Source organism: Leucopleurus acutus (genome assembly GCF_964270905.1).
Source record: "Leucopleurus acutus genome assembly, chromosome: 17".
Classification (NCBI taxonomy): Eukaryota; Metazoa; Chordata; class Mammalia; order Artiodactyla; family Delphinidae; genus Leucopleurus; species Leucopleurus acutus.
Window position 1 is genome coordinate 65,506,653 of NC_139159.1, and position 18,876 is coordinate 65,525,528.

Below are 18,876 nucleotides of genomic sequence, written 5' to 3' on the forward strand. Positions count from 1 at the left end.
AATTGGTGACTGGCAGAGGGGGGTTGGTCGGTGGGTGGGGATTGGTGGTTGGGTGGACCAGATGGGTGAAAGGGGTCAAAAGGTACAAATTTCCAGTTTATAGGTAAGTCCTGGGGAATGTAATGTACAGCAAGGTGACTATGGTTAATGATACTGGGTTGTATATTTGAAAGTTGCTAAGAGAGTAGATCTTAAAAGCTCTCATTTCAAGAAAAAGAAAAGTTTGTAGCCATGTGAGGTGATGATGTCAACTGGAGTAGTTGATCATTTCATAATATATGCACCATTATGTTGTAACCTGAAACTAATATAATGTTATATGTCAATTATATCTCAATAAAAATAGGGAAAAAGTGTAATAAAAATAAATGGTCGATATTGTCAAATATCACAAGTACAGTGTGATTGCTACATCCACGTTCATAAACACCAGAGGGGATTGTGTGGGTAGGGGCCTGGAGGCAGTTGAGTGACAGGGAATAAAAAGGTCAGAATCCTCAACCATGGGCCCCTTCTCTTTGCATTGGCAGGCGGACTCTCAACCACTGCGCCACCAGGGAAGCCCAAGTTTAAATCTTAATTCTACTTCCCGTTGACTCTGAGGCCTTGGACGCAAGCTGTTTAACTTTTCTCAGCTTCTGTTTCCTCCCGGATAGAATAGGGATAAGGATGAAATGAACCCATTAGTTCTTGTGATGATTAAATAATAGAATATATTTAAAGCGCCTAACATAGTACCTAGCACATGTTAATTATGCAGAAGAGTTCCCCAGTGTTACGATTCAAGGCAAAAGGCAGTGCGTACCCGCAATCTGGGGTATTAATAAGGAAATCCGTGAGGCTTTGGTGAATGGGGCGTGTATGGTATGATGGGGGAGGGCTTTGTATGGAGTGGAAACGGTTATCAGACGGCCAGAGTCAGAATTCCTCTTTCTTTTTTTTTTAACATCTTTAAGGATTTCTCATAATTTTGACATGTTGAATGCACATCAAGGTCTAAGAGAAAGAAATTCAGGAACTAGAAAATGTGGTCTTTTCCTTTATAGAAAAATGTCAAGCCACTCCTTACCGCACCCCTGGCACTCTTGCTTCCCCTCCCCCTGCTCCCGTCTCTGCTTTCTGTAGCTCTGTAAGTTAGGTTTAGGGTTATTTATGTTTGCTAATATTTTCTGCCTCTGTGCGGCTAGAATATAAACTGGGAGGCAGGGATCTTTGCCACTTTTGGTCACTGATGTCACACATGAGGCATTAAGTAAATATCTGCTGAATGAAAGAACAGAGGGCTCAGAAGGGTCTGTACCTTGACACTGTGTCTGTCTTACAGTGTTAAAAAGACCCGTCACTTCTGAGGAACTCCTGACTCCCGGGGCTCCGTATGCGAGGAAGACATTCACGGTAGGCTCGTCATTTGGTTTTTCTCCCGTGCTGCTCGTTTGTCTGGGCCATGTCAACATGGCAGTGTGTCCATATGTAGCTTAGGGACGGAATTGAAAAGCTTCTCCCAGTTTCCCTTTTGTTTTGAGCATGATTATAATAGTAGACTTTCTTGACCTTTACTCACTAAAATGCATTAGGACTTGATATAATTCATTATTAATACAGCATTTAAAATTCCTTTTGATGTGTCCTTAAAAAAAAGATTTCCATTATGTACTTATTCTAATATATTGACAGATTCAAAGGCAGATGGTAGAACAAATAATGCTAATGATCCCTTCTGCATTATAGTTAATTCTAAAAATTATTTAAGACATGAGGGAACTCTTAAGATAGAGAGAGAAAACTATGGCATGGATTGTTCTACCATAAGGAATGACGTTTCTGACAATGTTATCGTGCCTTGAGTTATACAAGCACCTGATTTGTGCGCACTGCATAACTGTGATCACCCCCTGACCACCTGCCCTTTCTTGGAGGTCCTTCAGCCTTCCTTCTACTCCTAGGGTCCCACTGGTATTCTTTTCTTTTCTTTTTTTTGGCCGCACCCTGAGGCATGTGGAACTTCCTTGACTGGGGATTGGACCCATGCCTCCTGCAGTGGAAGTACGGCGTCTCAACCGCTGGACCACTAGGGAAGTCCCCCACTGGTCTTCTTCAGACAGAATCCACGTTCTCTGCTTGACATCACCTCACCCACTTCCTGTCGACTTGACTCTGTCTCTTTGTCTCCTCACATCTACATTGATGTCTTCTTTAAAATACTTGTCATCTTTCCTGTAGTCTTCTAATTTTTGTTTTAATACCTCAGGGTGGGGAAAAAGCTTTCCACACTCATTTGTGCTAGGAACATTTGTCGAGGACTACTTCACGTTCTGAGCACTAAGGAATTAAAACAGGATGGGTCCAGTCCTAGCCAGTCAATATGAAAAAAGCACTGGTAATATGTCTGTATCAGGGAAAAGGTAAACTGGACATTTGGAAGTGCAATTAGGTATAATGAACTAAGAGCAGCAAAGCCTAAAGCCAATGAAGTATCTAATAAAGAACTTCTCAGACAAGCAAAAACTAATAAGAGTTCATCGACACTAAAACCTGCCCTAAAAGTCTTTTTGAGAATGGTCACAAAACTTTCAGTTGCTTCCCTACTTTTCCTCAGTCTCCAGCATTCAAGAGACATTGGATTGTATTTTTTAGCTGTATTTCTTTTCGGTTTTAAGTATCAATGCCAGCATTGCTAGTAATTGACTGTGAATGGCTGTCGTCTCTATTTCAGTTGGGGTATGTATTAGAGACATGTCTGGGAGCTGCCCAGAGAATGTAACTGGCAATTCTAATTATGATTCTATAAGGAAAGTCACCCTCCAGTTTCAAACAACTTTTGGACCAGAGTGAACTGGTCAACTGGAAGTGAACTGGACCAAAGTGAACTTTATGTACTTTTTCACTGTCTTTTCTTGGTACAGAAAATTGGGTTTCAAGAGAGCCAAGACTCTTCATGGTTTCCCCCATTAGTAATTTAAATGGTTACTTTAAACTTCAATGATTGTAAAGCAAATATACTCCAATAAAAAAAAAAGTTCAGTGACATATCAAGAGCATCAGGAAAGAATCCTTTGGATGCAGGGGAAGAAAAACTGGATCTGGAGGGAAATTTCAACCATATTTTTAAGATCTTCAGACTTCCCATTTGAGTCTGATATTCAACGGCATAGCAGCCTAAGAAAGAGGCCATCTGCCAGTTATTGATTGAGTAGTGACCTCACAGAAGAAGCTTCTTTCTGCCAAACAGGTGTTTCATGACCATGTTTTCCGCACAGAGGTATAAGCCTGTGTTTGTGATAGAAGAGTCCCGTTCCCCTGACAGGGTAGAGATGAAGTGGAGAAGAGGTATCTCATGGCATGCCTTTAGTCTTGGCTTTTCTCTGTCTTGGAAGGGCGGGCACGCTGCCAGGGACCGTCTGCTGATGGCTAATTGTGGTTTTCCTCTCTAGATTGTTGGTGACGCAGTAGGCTGGGGCTTTGTGGTGCGAGGCAGTAAGCCATGCCACATCCAGGCCGTGGATCCCAGTGGCCCAGCAGCCGCTGCAGGAATGAAGGTACCTCCAGTACAGCAGTGTCTAAATACTTCACGCTTTATTTCATTGTTTGGTGCCATCTGTACTTTCTCTCCCTGCGTGTTTTGGTCCCATTTTTGTCATTTCCTTTTTGCTTTCTGAATGGGGGTGAAATGAAGCCAAGAGCGTATGAGGTAGCAACTAAAAGGATAAGTTTTTCTATCGCTTGGACTATTGCATTCTTGGTCTCCAAACCTCCCTCGGTATTTTACATTTCTCTCCTGAACCAATACTGAATTTGAAAAAAAGTTTCTTTTTGCTTAAATCTTATACAGTAATTCTACTGCTTTTGTTCAAAGTATATACTTGTGGCGTTTAAGCAGCCAAGACACAAGAAACAGTAAATAGTGAGGAAAAAGAGAACAAAAGTCGTGGAGTTTGGAAGAGGAGATCTGGATTCTTTTATTGGTTTTTACTACTTATTAGCTCTTTGAACAAGTTCTGTAACATCTCAGAGCCTGTTTCCTCCTCTCTGAAATGATAATCATATTTCATTCTGCTGTTTTATGGATTAAATATGTCGAAACACTTGATAAAGTACAAAGAACTACACAAACATCAAGAAACGGAGTGAATTGTGTAAGATTTTTGAAAATAATTTTTACACATTTTTAGTATTAAAGTAATGAATATAGAGTCAAGAAAATTTGGAAAATACACACAGGCAGAAAAAAAATGATAACTGCCTATAATCTTTCCTAGCTTAGAGATACCACTTTTTACATTTTTAAGCAGCTCTTTTGAAGTATAATTGACATACATTGAAGTGTATCACTGTTAACATTTTGATTTACATTCTTCCAGACTTCTATGTATGTGTATATATATATATATACATACGTACACATATAAGTATATATATACACATTGTTTTTATTTGTAAAGAAATATGATATAAGAGGATATTGAGAGCACTGGTTTTCTGCTTCAAAACACCTTTATCTAGCACAGTTTTGTTCTGTCATCTGTAAAGTATTTCACAGAGGGTATTTATCTCTTGATTATCTGGGACCATGGGAGGATGCAGAAGACTTGAAAGCCACAGATTATTCCCCCCTTTTATTTCTTCAATACTTTCACCCTCTTCCCTCAGTCCTTTTCCTAGAGCAGTAAACCAGTGAAGCAATGGCATGGTTTGGATCTCCACAGCTCTGGTTTCCAGCACTTACCTTCTAGCAATGGTTTACCTACTAGAAAAGAGAGGTGGACAGCCGAGACCAGCTCAAGGGACACAGAGCAGAGATTATGGCCAGTCCAGGTAACCGATGCTGGTAGGATTCAGGATTGACTCTGCCCCCTGATTTGAACACCTCCTTCACACAGGGAGGCACAGGCTTCCTGTGTCTTGTGCTCTGGGTAGGTTACAGAAGCCTCGTTGGCTAAGTCCATCTGTATTAGAGGCCCTTCCTGCATCCTCAGTATTGCAGTGGGCACAGCCCCAAAGAAACCCAGAGCACGAAAGTTGGCCAGGAGCATTTGTATCTGCGCCGAATTTTTCATTTTCTAATGGAACTCTTGGCTGTGGGAAGAGTTTTATATTTTATTCCCACAGTAAAGTACCTCAGTATAAATTATTTCTGGCAGCGTGCTTTGGTTCTGAGCGTGCACTCACTCGCATGGGGCTTGAAGTACACTTCCTTTGGGGAAAACAATGGATTTACATTGCAGCTAAAGACGTTGTTTTGCTTAGCCAGGTGTCTTTCATTGATTCGAGTCCATCTTTATTGATTAACATGCATAACTGTTCTAGACATTGTCAGTTGATTTCTTAATTAACTTTTGAATGTACATACCCTGATAGATGGGTAACCTGATACACTTTTGTCAATTTCAGAAGCTAACACTTCATACGGTTTATATTCTTAGTTTCTCAGGGGGTTGTACAATGGTTTTCATATGTTATAGGGCAGTACAGCATTCAGTAGAACAGCGTTTCCAAAATTGTATTATACAGCTCTCTGGTCCAGCAAAATATCCTGTCCTGAGGTTCTGTGATCAAAACAGTTTTCAACTGCTGCACAGTTTATTCTCCTGTTGGAAATCTACAAAAAGCACATTAGCATACTAAAAATGCTGGGAAATCCATCTGGGGAAAAAAAATCTGTTTAAATTATCCAGCACAACATTTATCACTGAAATGAAATCTTAAAATATAGCCCTGTTCTAAAAACCTGCTTTTGATGAAATTCTGTATTAGAATGACTGTATTGAGATATTTTTGAATTGTACTATTGGTTAAATGAAAATGACAGGGAATAACATTCTCTTCCATGTAATCTACTTGTGTATGTTCATTTAAATCCATTACTTTGTTATAGAAAACACTGAATGAATTATTTCGTATATTTACCATATGTATTTGTTATAGAATAACTTATATAAAAAGCCCTTTGTATAACCCAGGGGTCCCCAGCCTCCGGGCCGCAGACCGGTACTGGTCCGTGGCCTCTTAGGAACCGGGCCACACGGCAGGAGGTGAGCGGCGGGGTGAGTACGCGAAGCTTCATCTGCTGCTCCTCGCCGCTCCCCATCGCTAGTGTTAACACCCCCGCCCTGGTCCAGGGAAAAATTGTCTTCCACGAAACCAGTCCCTGGTGCCAAGAAGGTCAGGGACCGCTGGTATAACCCAATCCTGGAGGATTGTTACCACCAACCTGTCACATCGCTGCTGCTCTTGAACTGCAGGGCAGCATGTCTGGTTGTGTGGAGCTCAGCTGGGGGGAAGGGGGTGAGCAGCGGGGGTGACCCGTACAAGAGCCTGTCCTGGGGAAGGATCTGGTGACCTGGGCAGTGACCAACCTGCTTGGTCTGGGTGGTAGAAATTGCCCATCTGGTCAGAAGCCTCCTTTTAGCACTTCTGACTGGCAAGAGCTGACCCAGGACAGTGAAAAGTGTCCCACTTTGCCTTCCATGGCAGTGTCTACCCAGAAGACCAGGCTCATGTCTCAAGTCTCAGCTTTCTTTTCTCCTACTTTCCAATGTAGACAAAGCTTTACATCTGGGCCTTTGTGACCTTTCCATCCAGCGGAATTTTTCTACTTTTACTGTGGCTGCTTAATTTCACTGCTTTCCTTGCCAAAACAGAAATCGTTTTGTAACTAGTTTCTGTATGCTTGCCATTTCTAGCTTTTAAAAAAAATTTTTGAATTCTATTTTTTAAATTTGTTTATTTATATATATATTTTTCTTTCTGCAGTAGGCGGGCCCCTCACTGCCGTGGCCTCTCCCACTGCAGAGCACAGGCTCTGGATGCGCAAGCACAGCGGCCATGGCTCACGGGCCCAGCCGCTCCGCGGCATGTGGGATCTTCCCAGACCAAGGCATGAACCCGCGTCCCCTGCATTGGCAGGCGGACTCTCAACCACTGTGCCACCAGGGAAGCCCCTATTTTATTTACTTTTTTATACAGCAGGTTCTTACTAGTTATCCATTTTATACATATTAGTGTATATATGTCAATCCCAGTCTCCCAATTCATCCCACCACCAACAGCCCCCACCCCGCCACTTTCCCCCCTTGGTGTCCATATGTTTGTTCTCTACATCTGTGTCTCTGTTTCTGCCCTGCAAAGTGTTTCATCTGTACCATTTTTCTAGGTTCCACATATATGTGTTAATATACTATATTTGTTTTTCTCTTTCTGACTTACTTCACTCTGTATGACAGTCTCTAGATCCATCCACATCTCTACAAAGGACCCAGTTTCATTCCTTTTTATGGCTGAGTAATATTCCATTGTATATATGTACCACACCTTCTTTATCCATTCATCTGTCGATGGGCATTTAGGTTGCTTCCATGACCTGGCTATTGTAAATAGTGCTATAATGAACATTGGGGTGCATGTGTCTTTTTGAATTATGGTTTTCTCTGGGTATATGCCCAGTAGTGGGATTACTGGGTCATATGGTAATTCTATTTTTAGTTTTTTAAGGAACCTCCATCCTGTTCTCCATAGTGGCTGTATCAATTTACATTCCCACCACCAGTGCAAGAGGGTTCCCTTTTCTCCACACCCTCTTCAGCATTTATTGTTTGTAGATTTTCTGATGATGCCCATTCTAACTGGTGTGAGGTGATACCTCATTGTGGTTTTGATTTGCATTTCTCTAATAATTAATGATGTTGAGCAGCTGTTCATGTGCCTCTTGGCCATCTGTATGTCTTCTTTGGAGAAATGTCTGTTTAGGTCTTCTGCCCATTTTTGGATTGGTTTGTTTGTTTTTTAATATTGAGCTGCATGAGCTGTTCATATATTTTGGAGATTAATCCTTTGTCGGTTGATTCGTTTGCAAATATTTTCTCCCATTCTGAGGGTTGTGTTTTTGTCTTGTTTGCAGTTTCCTTTGCTTTGCAAAAGCTTTTAAGTTTCATTAGGTCCCATTTGTTTATTTTTGTTTTTATTTCCATTACTCTAGGAGGTGGATCAAAAAAGATCTTTCTGTGATTTATGTCAAAAAATGTTCTTCCTGTGTTTTCCTCTAAGAGTTTTATAATGTCCAGTCTTACATTTAGGTCTCTAATCCATTTTGAGTTTATATTTGTATATGGTGTAGGAAGTGTTCTAATTTCATTCCTTTATATGTAGCTGTCCAGTTTTCCCAGCACCATTTATTGAAGAGACTGTCTTTTCTCCACTGTATAATCTTGCCTCCTTTGTCATAGATTAGTTGACCATAGGTGCATGGGTTTATCTCTGGGCTTTCTATCCTGTTCCATTGATCTATATTTCTGTTTTTTTGTGGCAGTACCATAGTGTCTTGATTACTGTAGCTTTGTAGTATAGTCTGAAGTCAGGGAGTCTGATTGACCAGCTCCGTTTTTTCCTCTCAAGACTGTTTGGCTATTCAGGGTCTTTGTGTCTCCATACAAATTTTAAGATATTTTGTCCTAGTACTGTAAAAAATGCCACTAGTAATTGGATAGGGATTACATTGAATCTGTAGATTGCTTGGGTAGTATAGTCATTTTTACAATGTTGATTCTTCCAATCCAAGAACATGGTATATCTCTCCATCTGTTTGTGTCATCTTTGATTTCTTTCATCAGTGTCTTATAGTTTTCTGAGTACAGGTATTTTACCTCCTCAGGTAGGTTTATTCCTAGGTATATTATTCTTTTGGTTGCAATGGTGAACGGAATTGTTTCCTTAATTTCTCTTTCTGATCTTTTGTTGTTAGTGTATAGGAATGCAGGAGATTTCTGTGCATTAATTTTGTATCCTGCAACTTTACCAAATTCATTGATTAGCTCTGGTAGTTTTCTGTTGGCATCTTTAGGATTCTTTATGTATAGTATGTCATCTGCAAACAGTAACAGTTTTACTTCTTCTTTTCCAGTTTGTAATCCTTTTCTTTCTTTTTCTTCTCTGATTGCCATGGGTAGGACTTCGAAAACTATGATGAATAATAGTGGCGAGAGTGGACATCCTTGTCTTGTTTCTGATCTTTGAGGAAATACTTTCAGTTTTTCACCATTGAGAATGATGTTTGCTGTGGGTTTGTTGTATATGGACTTTATTATGTTGAGGTAGCTTCCCTCTATGCCCACTTTCTGGAGTTTTTATCATAAATCGGTGTTGAATTTTGTCAAAAGCTTTTTCTGCATCTGTGGAGATGATCATATGGTTTTTGTTCTTCAATTTGTTAATATGGTGTATCACATTGATTGATTTGCATATATTGAAGAATCCTTGCCTCCGTTGGATAAATCCCACTTGATCATGGTATATGATCCTTTTAATGTGTTGTTGGATTCTGTTTGCTAGTATTTTGTTGAGGATTTTTGCATCTCTATTCATCAGTGATATTGGTCTTTAATTTTCTTTTTTTGTAGTATCTTTGACTGGTTTTGGTGTCAGGGTGATGGTGGCCTCATAGAACGAGTTTGGGAGTATTACTTCCTCTGCCATTTTTTGGAAGAGTTTGAGATGGATGGGTGTTAGCTATTCTCTAAATGTTTGATAGAATTCACCTGTGAAGCCATCTGGTCCAGACTTCTGTTTGTTGGAAGATTTTTAATCACAGTTTCAATTTCATTATTTGTGATTGGTCTGTTCATATTTTCTATTTCTTCCTGGTTCAGCCTTGGAAGGTTATACCTTTCTAAGAATTTGTCCATTTTTCCTAGGTTGTCCATTTTATTGGCTTAGGGTTGCTTGTAGTAGTCCCTTATGATGCTTTGTATTTCTGTGGTCCATTGTAACTTCTCCTTTTTCATGTCTGACTTTATTGATTTGAGTCCTCTCCCTCTTTTTCTTGATGAGTCTGGCTAAAGCTTTATCAATTTTATTTTTTGTCTCAAAGAACCAGCTTTTAGTTTTATTGATCTTTGCTATTGTTTTCTTTGTTGCTATCTCATTTATTTCTGTTCTGATCTTTATGATTTCTTTTCTTCTACTAACTTTGGGTTTTCTTTGTTCTTCTTTTTCTAGTTCCTTTAGGTGTAAGGTTAGATTGTTTATTTGAGATTTTTCTTGTTTCTTGAGGTAGGCTTGTATTGCTATAAACCTCGCTCTTAGAACTGCTTTTGCTGCATCCCGTAGGTTTTGGATCATCATGTTTTCGTTGTCATTTGTCTCTAGGTATTTTTTGATTTCTTCAGCGATCTCTTGGTTATTTAGTAACGTATTCTTTAGCCCCCATGTGTTTGTATTTTTTACATTTTTTTCCCTGTAATTGATTTCTAATCTCATAGTGGGGTGGTCAGAAAAGTTGCTTGATATGATTTCAATTTTCTTAAATTTACCAAGGCTTGATTTGTGACCCAAGATGTGATCTATCCTGGAGAATGTCCCATGTGCACTTGAGAAGAAAGTTTAATCTGCTGTTTTTGGATGGAATGTCCTATAAATATCAATTAAATCTATCTGGTCTGTTGTGTCATTTAAGGCTTGTGTTTCCTTATTAATTTGCTGTCTGGATGATCTGTCCATTGGTGTAAGTGAGGTGTTAAAGTCCCCCACTCTTACTGTGTTACTGTCAGTTTCCTCTTTTATAGCTGTTAGCAGTTGCCTTATGTATTGAGGTGCTCCTATGTTGGGTGCATATATATTTATAATTCTTCTTGGATTGATCCCTTGATCATTATGTAGTGTCCTTGCTTGTCTCTTGCAACATTCTTTATTTTAAAGTCTAGTTTATCTGATAAGAGTATTGTTACTGCAGCTTTCTTTTGATTTCCATTTGCATGGAATATCTTTTTCCATCCCCTCACTTTCAGTCTGTATGTGTCCCTAGGTCTGAAGTGGGTCTCTTGTAGACAGCATATATATGGGTCTTCTTTTTGTATCCATTCAGCTAGTCTGTGTCTTTTGGTTGGGGCATCTAATACATTCACGTTTAGGGTAATTATTGATATGTATGTTCCTATTACCATTTTCTTAATTGTTAATGTGTTTGTATTTGTAGGTCCTTTTCTTCTCTTGTGTTTCCCACTTAGAGAAGTTCCTTTAGCATTTGTTGTAGAGCTGGTTTGGTGGTGCTGAATTCTCTTAGCTTTTGCTTGTCTGTAAAGCTTTTGATTTTTCCATTGCATCTGATTGAGATCCTTGCCAGATAGAGTAATCTTGGTTGTAGGCTTTTCCCTTTCATCACTTTAACTATATCGTGCCACTCCCTTCCGGCTTGTAGAGTTTGTGCTGAGAAATCAGCTTTTAACCTTATGGGAGTTCCCTTGTATGTTATTTGTCATTTGTCCCTTGTTGCTTTCAATAATTTTTCTTTGTCTTTAATTTTTTTCAAATTGATTACTATGTGTCTTGGCATGTTTCTCCTTGGGTTTATCCTGCGTGGGATTCTCTGTGCTTCCTGGACTTGGGTGGCTGTTTCTTTTCCCACGTTAGGGAAGTTTTCGACTCTAATCTCTTCAAATATTTTCTCAGGTCCTTTCTCTCTCTCTCTTCTCCTTCTGGGACTCCTATAATGTGAATGTTGGTGCGTTTAATGTTGTCCCAGAGGTCTCCTGGGCTGTCTTCATTTCTTTTCATTCTTTTTTCTTTATTCTGTTCAACAGCAGTAAATTCCACCATTCTGTCTCCCAGGTCACTTATCCGTTCTTCTGCCTCAGTTATTCTGCTATTGATTCCTTCTGGTGTATTTTTCATTTCAGTTATTGTATTTTTCATCTCTGTTTGTTTGTCCTTTAATTCTTCTAGGTCTTTGTTAAGCATTTCTTGCATCTTCTTGATCTTTGCCTCCATTCTTTTAACGAGGTCCTTGATCATCTTCACTATCATTATTCTGAATTCTTTTTCTGGAAGGTTGCCTATCTCCACTTCATTTAGTTGTTTTTCTGGGGGGTTATCTTGTTCCTTCATCTGCTGCAAAATCCTCTGCCTTTTCTTTTTGTCTATCTTTCTGTGAATGTGGTTTTCCTTCCACAGGCTGCAGGATTGTAGTTCTTCTGCTTCTGCTGTCTGCCTCTGGTGGGTGAGGCTATCTAAGAGGCTTGTCCCATTTCTTGCTTTTATTTTACCGTTTAATGAGGCTTGGAAAATTTTAAGAAGTGGGCCACCAGTGTGTGGACAGGTCAGGCCCCAGAGTGAAGAGACTGAGTTTCATATTCTCCTCTTAACACTTCTCGACCTTTCCAGACCCAGAGAAGAGCTCTTTGCCTGGTTTAAAGGGAACCCTTCCCCCATGACGAGGGGAGACTGTCACACCTGTATTAAAATTTCCTTCTCTAGAAGTTCTGGAAGAACTCCAGAGAAAATGTGTCCTTAGGGAGAGTGATAAGATCCACCTAACTCCTTTTCTGGATGGGATGGAGAAGTCTGTGATCTAGCCCCTATTCCCAGAACTCTTTGTACTCATAACCTCCTCGTAGCTGACCCAGGCTGCTGGAGGTGGGTCAGGCAGCTAAGTTGCTGGAGGGGATATGCTGAGATGTAGGCCAGGGAAGGTTCCACCTTGACTTCAGTTGTAAACGGAATTGAGTTTTAAGTGTTTTGGTCAAAAGACTTTTGCATCATCTCCAGCTGGTTTGAAAATTTTATTTTTACTCTAGTCCATTTCCCTTCTTCCCTTCCAATTACCTTCTCCTCCTCATGCAGTAATAGCGTATTTGTCCCCAGAGACCAAAAAGGGAACAGATGTTACCAGAGGCCCCAAACTATAATCTTACTTTTCAGTTTTGTCTCAATCGAGATGAACATAAAAAAGAGAACAATTAATTACACCTTTGCTGGTAAGTTTCTATATTATTTCATATTCCTCTCCACCCCCTTACGGCCTAGAGAACAACAGCAGTAGTATCATTGGAATTCTCACTTGATCCACCATTTTTTAATTTGGAGTTATTTTTATTTTGAAGGTTCTTTTACCTAAAAAATGAAATCTGTAAACCTCTGGCTTAGAAGACCTTTCCTTGGCATTGCAACTCTAGAATGGAACATGAAATACAGGACCCATCAAAGTTGAGTCAACCCATGCAATGCATTTTCATCTGAAAGAGGTTGTTCTGTACATTTTCCCTTTGGCCACCCTTCACTCATCCTTTAGCAATTCCATTACCAGTAACTTCTGGTTCATTTCAACACAATGGGGAAAGGAGGAAAGACGAGAAAAAAACAATAATTTATTGAGTGTCTTCTGTATGCCTGACCTTGCACCATGCTAGCCCCTTTCTGTACATGAGCACTTCATATCAGCAGGTAAATACTAAAATCCTGAAGGAAGAAATATTTCCAGGAGGAATACTTCTATTTCTTACCTCTTTTCGTCTACTTTGAAAAGGAATAAAGTCCCTTCCCCAGAATAGTCTACTGGCTACAGTCTAGTGAATATCACTTAAACTTGGCTTCATGTCACAACCTTTAATGACATCCTCTTTTCTGCTTTTATCACATCAAGTCTAAACCCATTTCTGGGTCACATTCTCTATCATAACTTCATTTTCCCTGATCCTCTAGTAGCTATCTTTCACTCTAGTCAGGGCAGAATTTTTACATTTCACAGATACATCATGAGTGTGCCTAAGTCTGCCCCTCAAGTAAATCTGATTACTTGACTCTGATTGTTGAAACCTTATTGGCTTCCCGTGACAATGAAAATAAATTCCAGACGCCTTCTGTGGCCCTCAAAGTACATGATCTGGGCCTTTTTGATTAGAACATTATCTTTAACCCTGTTTTGCTTGCAACCCCATTGGCCTCAGGCTGAATGACTGGTTCCATTGTTGTCATTCAAGTCTCAGATTCAATGTAATTTTTCAGGGAAGACTTTCTTAAATACCCTATCTCACTCCAGTTACTCTTTATCATATTACCCTGTCTTATTTTTTCGAGACATAACATTTATCAGAATCAGATAATAGTACTTAACATTCATTATTTATCTGTCTCCAGTAGCTCCATAAATGTACGGACCTTGTCTGTCTTAACTACTATATTCCCAGTACTCAGCACAATTCCCGGCATTTAGTAAGCACTGGAAGCAAATTTGTTGAATGATCCAGTGAATCGGTGCTTCTATAGAAAGGCTAAGGAATTCACTCATTGAACACCTGTGTTGGGTTCCCATGCATTTCACACACATTATCTCTTTTATTGTTCTTATACCTTTTGAAGTGGGGGTGGGTCGTGTTCTCCCTTCCTTGCAAATGAGGAAACTGAGACCCAGTTAATCCTTTTCCCAAGGTCACCCAGCTTGTAAATGTTAGAGCTTGGTTAGAACCTGGTCTCTCCACCCCAAAGTCCTCATAATGCTTCCTATTGCATTACTTCAAAAAATACAAACCCATGAGGCAGAGCCCAATAGATGATATAGTCCAATAAAACCTTAAACCCTTTGTGAACTGCTCATGGATGCATGACTTTTCATGTCTCTTGAGTGGAGAATTTGTATTCAATTCAAGACGAATTGTTGCGGTGGTCACATGTTCACCTGCCTTGGCTTGAAGAAGATCAAATAAATGATGTTTATTCTTAGCACCAGCCCCTCAACTAGGTCAGGGCTAGATCTTGCAGGGTCATCCAAGTGAAAGATGTAACAAAAAATCCACTTCTGTTAGTTTAATCAAACACTTACCAGAGCAAACCATTCAGCCTTCAGACTGTGAAGGAATTTGAGCCATATTTACAAATAAGAAACAAAAGATATCCTTGCTCTTTTCTGGAAAGTTTTTTTTTTTCTGGTGGGAATAATTAAATCCTGTGAGAAATGGTATTCAAGTTCACGCAACCCTATGCCAACTCTCAGAGGGATTTCAAGACTCCTGGCTTCTTTTCTTGTTTCCTGCTGTGATGAATTGATGGATGTGGACGTATGAGGCCTTCTTGCCCTGTTTGTTTGTTTCTTTGTATGTTTATATGGAGACAAAACCATCTGAGTCAGAGTAAGGAATTAGTGGCCATTGTGTTCTTTTTTTCTCCTCTCAAAAATCCCTATTTCTCTTTTAGGAGAAAAATGTCAAAATCCTGCTTTTTGATCTTTCCTCCCCATGTCCACAAACCTGTATATTCCATGGAATTTTCCTCCTGAACCAAAAGAGGCCAGGTTGGGCAAACCATCCCACGTCCCTAATTAATTTAGCCAGGACAGTTTGGGCACTGAAGTAGCAAATGGTGGGATGATAATCAACACATATGAAAAAAATTGCTTACTGTGATATTTTAAAAGTAGTTCCTTTCCAGTTGAGTTCAGAAAAGTCATATGTGCGGATAAAAAGGGTTGTCTGGGGGGCTTCCCTGGTGGTGCGGTGGTTGAGAGTCCGCCTGCCAATGCAGGGGACACGGGTTCGTGACCCGGTCCGGGAAGATCCCAATGCCGCGGAGCAGCTAGGCCCGTGAACCATGGCCGCTGAGCCTGCGCATCCGGAGCCTGTGCTCCGCAACGGGAGAGGCCACAACAGTGAGAGGCCCGAGTACCACAAAAAAAAAAAAAAGGGCTGTCTGATGCACTGTGCTACGTCTTATTCTAGCGGAGTTGTCAGTTTCTCAGTCAACAGGAAGTGGAAGGGTCAGTGTTCCTTTGCTCATCATTGGGCATGGTGGGCGAAGAGAGATGACCAGTCTCTCTGTGGGGGGCCCTGCCAGCACCAGAGGCCACTTCTCAGGGCCTTAGCTCAGACCTCTTTTCTGCTCCATGCCCTTCCTTGGCGGAGAACCATCCCTCATGTCAAGCGCTGGCAGCCCTGGAGAAGACAGGGCAACTCTACACAGTTCTTTGTTCACTTAGTATTTCTTGACCACCTACCATGAGCCAGACATCATGTTAGGCCTTCATGGGATTTAAGGTCTAAAGAGGGAGAGAGACATTCATCACATAATTCACACACACACACACACACACACACACACACACACACACACACACACACACACACACACAGGGTTTATTCCATATAGAAGAAACCCAGAATGGAACATAGTTCCTTGGAAGAAAAGAATGACAGCTAAGACTTGACTGCAGTGTAAAGAAAATTTTGGTAGGAGGGGGTAGCAGTGAGTTTGAGCAGTGTTTCTCAACCTATTTTTTATTATCTTTCCCTTAAGGAGCCTTTTCAAGACATTTCTTTTTCCTTACTCATCTCTCCCCCATGAAATGTGGATACCACAGATAACTATATACCTGTTTATGGACTATATGTATGTGCGTATATGTATGTATATGTTTTATACATAAAAAGAGGAAGATTGTTTTTTCATCTGCTAAGAGGTAGGAAAAAAACGACCTAGGTCACCCCCAATGAAAATGCACAAGTTAGGGGAGGAAAGCTTAAGAGATTTATAAAATTGTGTTTTGAATTGAATCATAATTTTCGTATGACAGAATACACAGCTTTTTAAAATTTATTTATTCGTTCATTTATTTATTGTGGCTGCACCGCGCAGCTTGCGGGATCTTATTTCCCTGACCAGGGATCAAACCTGCGCCCTCACCGCTGGACCACCAGGGAATTCCCAACACAGCTTTTAAGTATATAGTTTGATAGGTTTTGTCAAATGTATGCACCTGTGTAACTACCAATCAGCACATAGAACATTTCCCGTATTCCAGAAAGTTCCCTCCTGCCTCTTTCCAGTCAGTCCCCTCCCACCAGAGGCAACCACTGTTATGAGTTCTGTCACCAGAAATTAGTTTAGACTTAGAGTCAGACAGAATCCTGGCTCCCCTCCTCATGGCTCTGTGATGTTTGGCACAGTATTTCTTTTCTCTGGGGTTTTTTCTCATCTGGTAAATGAGGACATGTGTGGAGTCCTCCTTACAGGGCTGGTGAGGGAGGCGGGTTGCCCTTCATTCCCCGCAGCGTGACTGCAAGGAATACATCTCGAAGAGGTGTTCCTAGCTTGTGGAATAAGTCTGAGCATTTCTTCAATCCTGGAAATCCTTCTCAAATTCCCTGAGCGCCAGCCTTTCCACTTCAAGTTGCCATTTGCCTCGTGACCTGAGAATTCTGCCCAGTCCTCCCACTTCCCCCATGTTTCTGCTCCTAAGCTCGTCTAGAAAGCCACACTCTGCTGCATACTGAGGCTGCAAGGTCCTTTCTGACGGATTTCATCCACTAGCACTTTCAGAAATCTCCCAGAAACTGACATATATACACCACTATGTATAAAATAGATAACGAATGAGAACCTACTGTATAGCACAGGGAACTCTACTCAGTGCTCTGTGGTGATCTAAATGGGAAGGAAATCAAAGAAAGAGTGGATGTATGTATACGTATGACTGATTCACCTTCCTGTGCAGCAAGAAACTAACGCAACTTTGTAAAGCAACTATACTCCAATAAAAATTAATTTTAATAAAATCTCCCAGAAAATTTCCAGAAGTCATGTCTGACTTCTCCTGGCCATTCTTCTTCCTTTCATCTGACACATCACATTCCCTTTACTTGTGGCCCATCCCACATTCACCAAGGGCTTAAGTTTCTCGTTTGTGTTTGGCACCAGGTCATGTCATAAAGAGCCCAGGCTTGGGTGTCAGACACCAGATGTTTGAGGCCCAACTTCACCACTTCCGTAGGACCCAGGATAACTACTTAAACTCTAGGCCTCAAATTCCTCACCTTTTTTTTTCAGTATGCGGGCTTCTCACTGTTGCGGCCTCTCCCATTGCAGAGCACAGGCTCCGGATGCACAGGCTCAGCAGCCATGGCTCACGGGCCCAGCCGCTCCGCGGCATGTGGGATCTTCCCAGACCGGGGCACGAACCCGTGTCCCCTGCATCAGCAGGCGGACTCCCAACCACTGCGCCACCAGGGAAGCCCTCACCTTCTTTTTTTAAATTGATGTATCGTTGATGGACAATATTATTTACGTTTCAGGTGTACAACATAGTGATTAACAATTTTTAAAGGTTATTCTCCATTTATAGTTATTATAAAATTGGCTATATTCCCTATGTTATACAATAGATTCTTATAGCTTATGTATTTTATACATAATAGTTTATACCTCTTAATCCCCTACCCCTATTTGCCCTCCCCCCTTAAATTCTTCACCTTTACAATGGCACTTAAAATAGTTACAATTAAATGAAATGTGTCCTAGCACAGTATCTGGCTCATAAGAAACAGTAAGCATTTGTAGGTGTCATGTATTATATTGCTTGTTAGAAAGTTTGTGATGGTCTTCTGGCTGAGTCTCGCTTAAATAAATCTATGTTTACAAACACATAACGCAGAGTCACAAAACAGTAGCCAAAATGGGATATCATGGGAAGCAGAATCTATGTAATCATATGTTTCTGCCATATTGCCGCATGCCATTACAATTCTATCACTTTCTTAGAAATGCTAAATCTCTGTTTCTCATCTTAAAATGGCAGTGTTAATTGCTTCATGGCATGACTGTGAGGATAGATAAGGAAATGTGTATGAAGTATCAAGCCCCTGGCCTGTCACATAGTACCATTTAGTGAGCATCAGCTAATGTATTTCATCAAATATGAGGTGCATTGATCATAAGATGTGACCCGATTTCAGAGTTGTTAAAAGGTGCATCTGAAAATAAGTGATTATTGGCATTACATCAAATTTCAGCCCTACTGACTGCTATACACATATCAGTGGGTTTGTTTTCACGTCTTGCTAAGCTTTTTAACACTGAGGTGAAACTAAACACTTTCAATCAGAACTGTAGAAAAAGGAACCTTTTACAAAGCAAAGACACGGGAAGTGTTAGAAATATCTTGGTATAATCCTGAGCTGTTCCTAAGTAGATCTGCTATGGGATCTAATACTGGCTTTCTTTGTGCTGGATCCCTGGAGACAGGAAGAAGGGCAAGTACTGAGAAATGGACAGCCCTGGGACCCCCCGGGTCTTAATAGATTAGGTGGTAACTTTATTTTTCTGGGTCACAACTAAATAATTAGTGAG

The 18,876-nt window shown here is 40.5% G+C and overlaps 1 protein-coding gene across 3 annotated transcripts in view; it reads left to right on the forward strand.

Annotated features, from left to right (window-relative positions):
* Window positions 1–18,876, forward strand: part of DEPTOR (DEP domain containing MTOR interacting protein) — a 170,225-nt gene that overhangs the window by 95,961 nt on the left and 55,388 nt on the right. For all 3 annotated transcript variants that reach the window (XM_082858488.1, XM_082858487.1, XM_082858489.1), the window contains 2 exons: window positions 1,325–1,395; window positions 3,432–3,536. In XM_082858488.1, coding sequence (XP_082714614.1) covers window positions 1,325–1,395; window positions 3,432–3,536 — 176 coding nt within the window. The remainder of the gene's footprint in view (window positions 1–1,324; window positions 1,396–3,431; window positions 3,537–18,876) is intronic.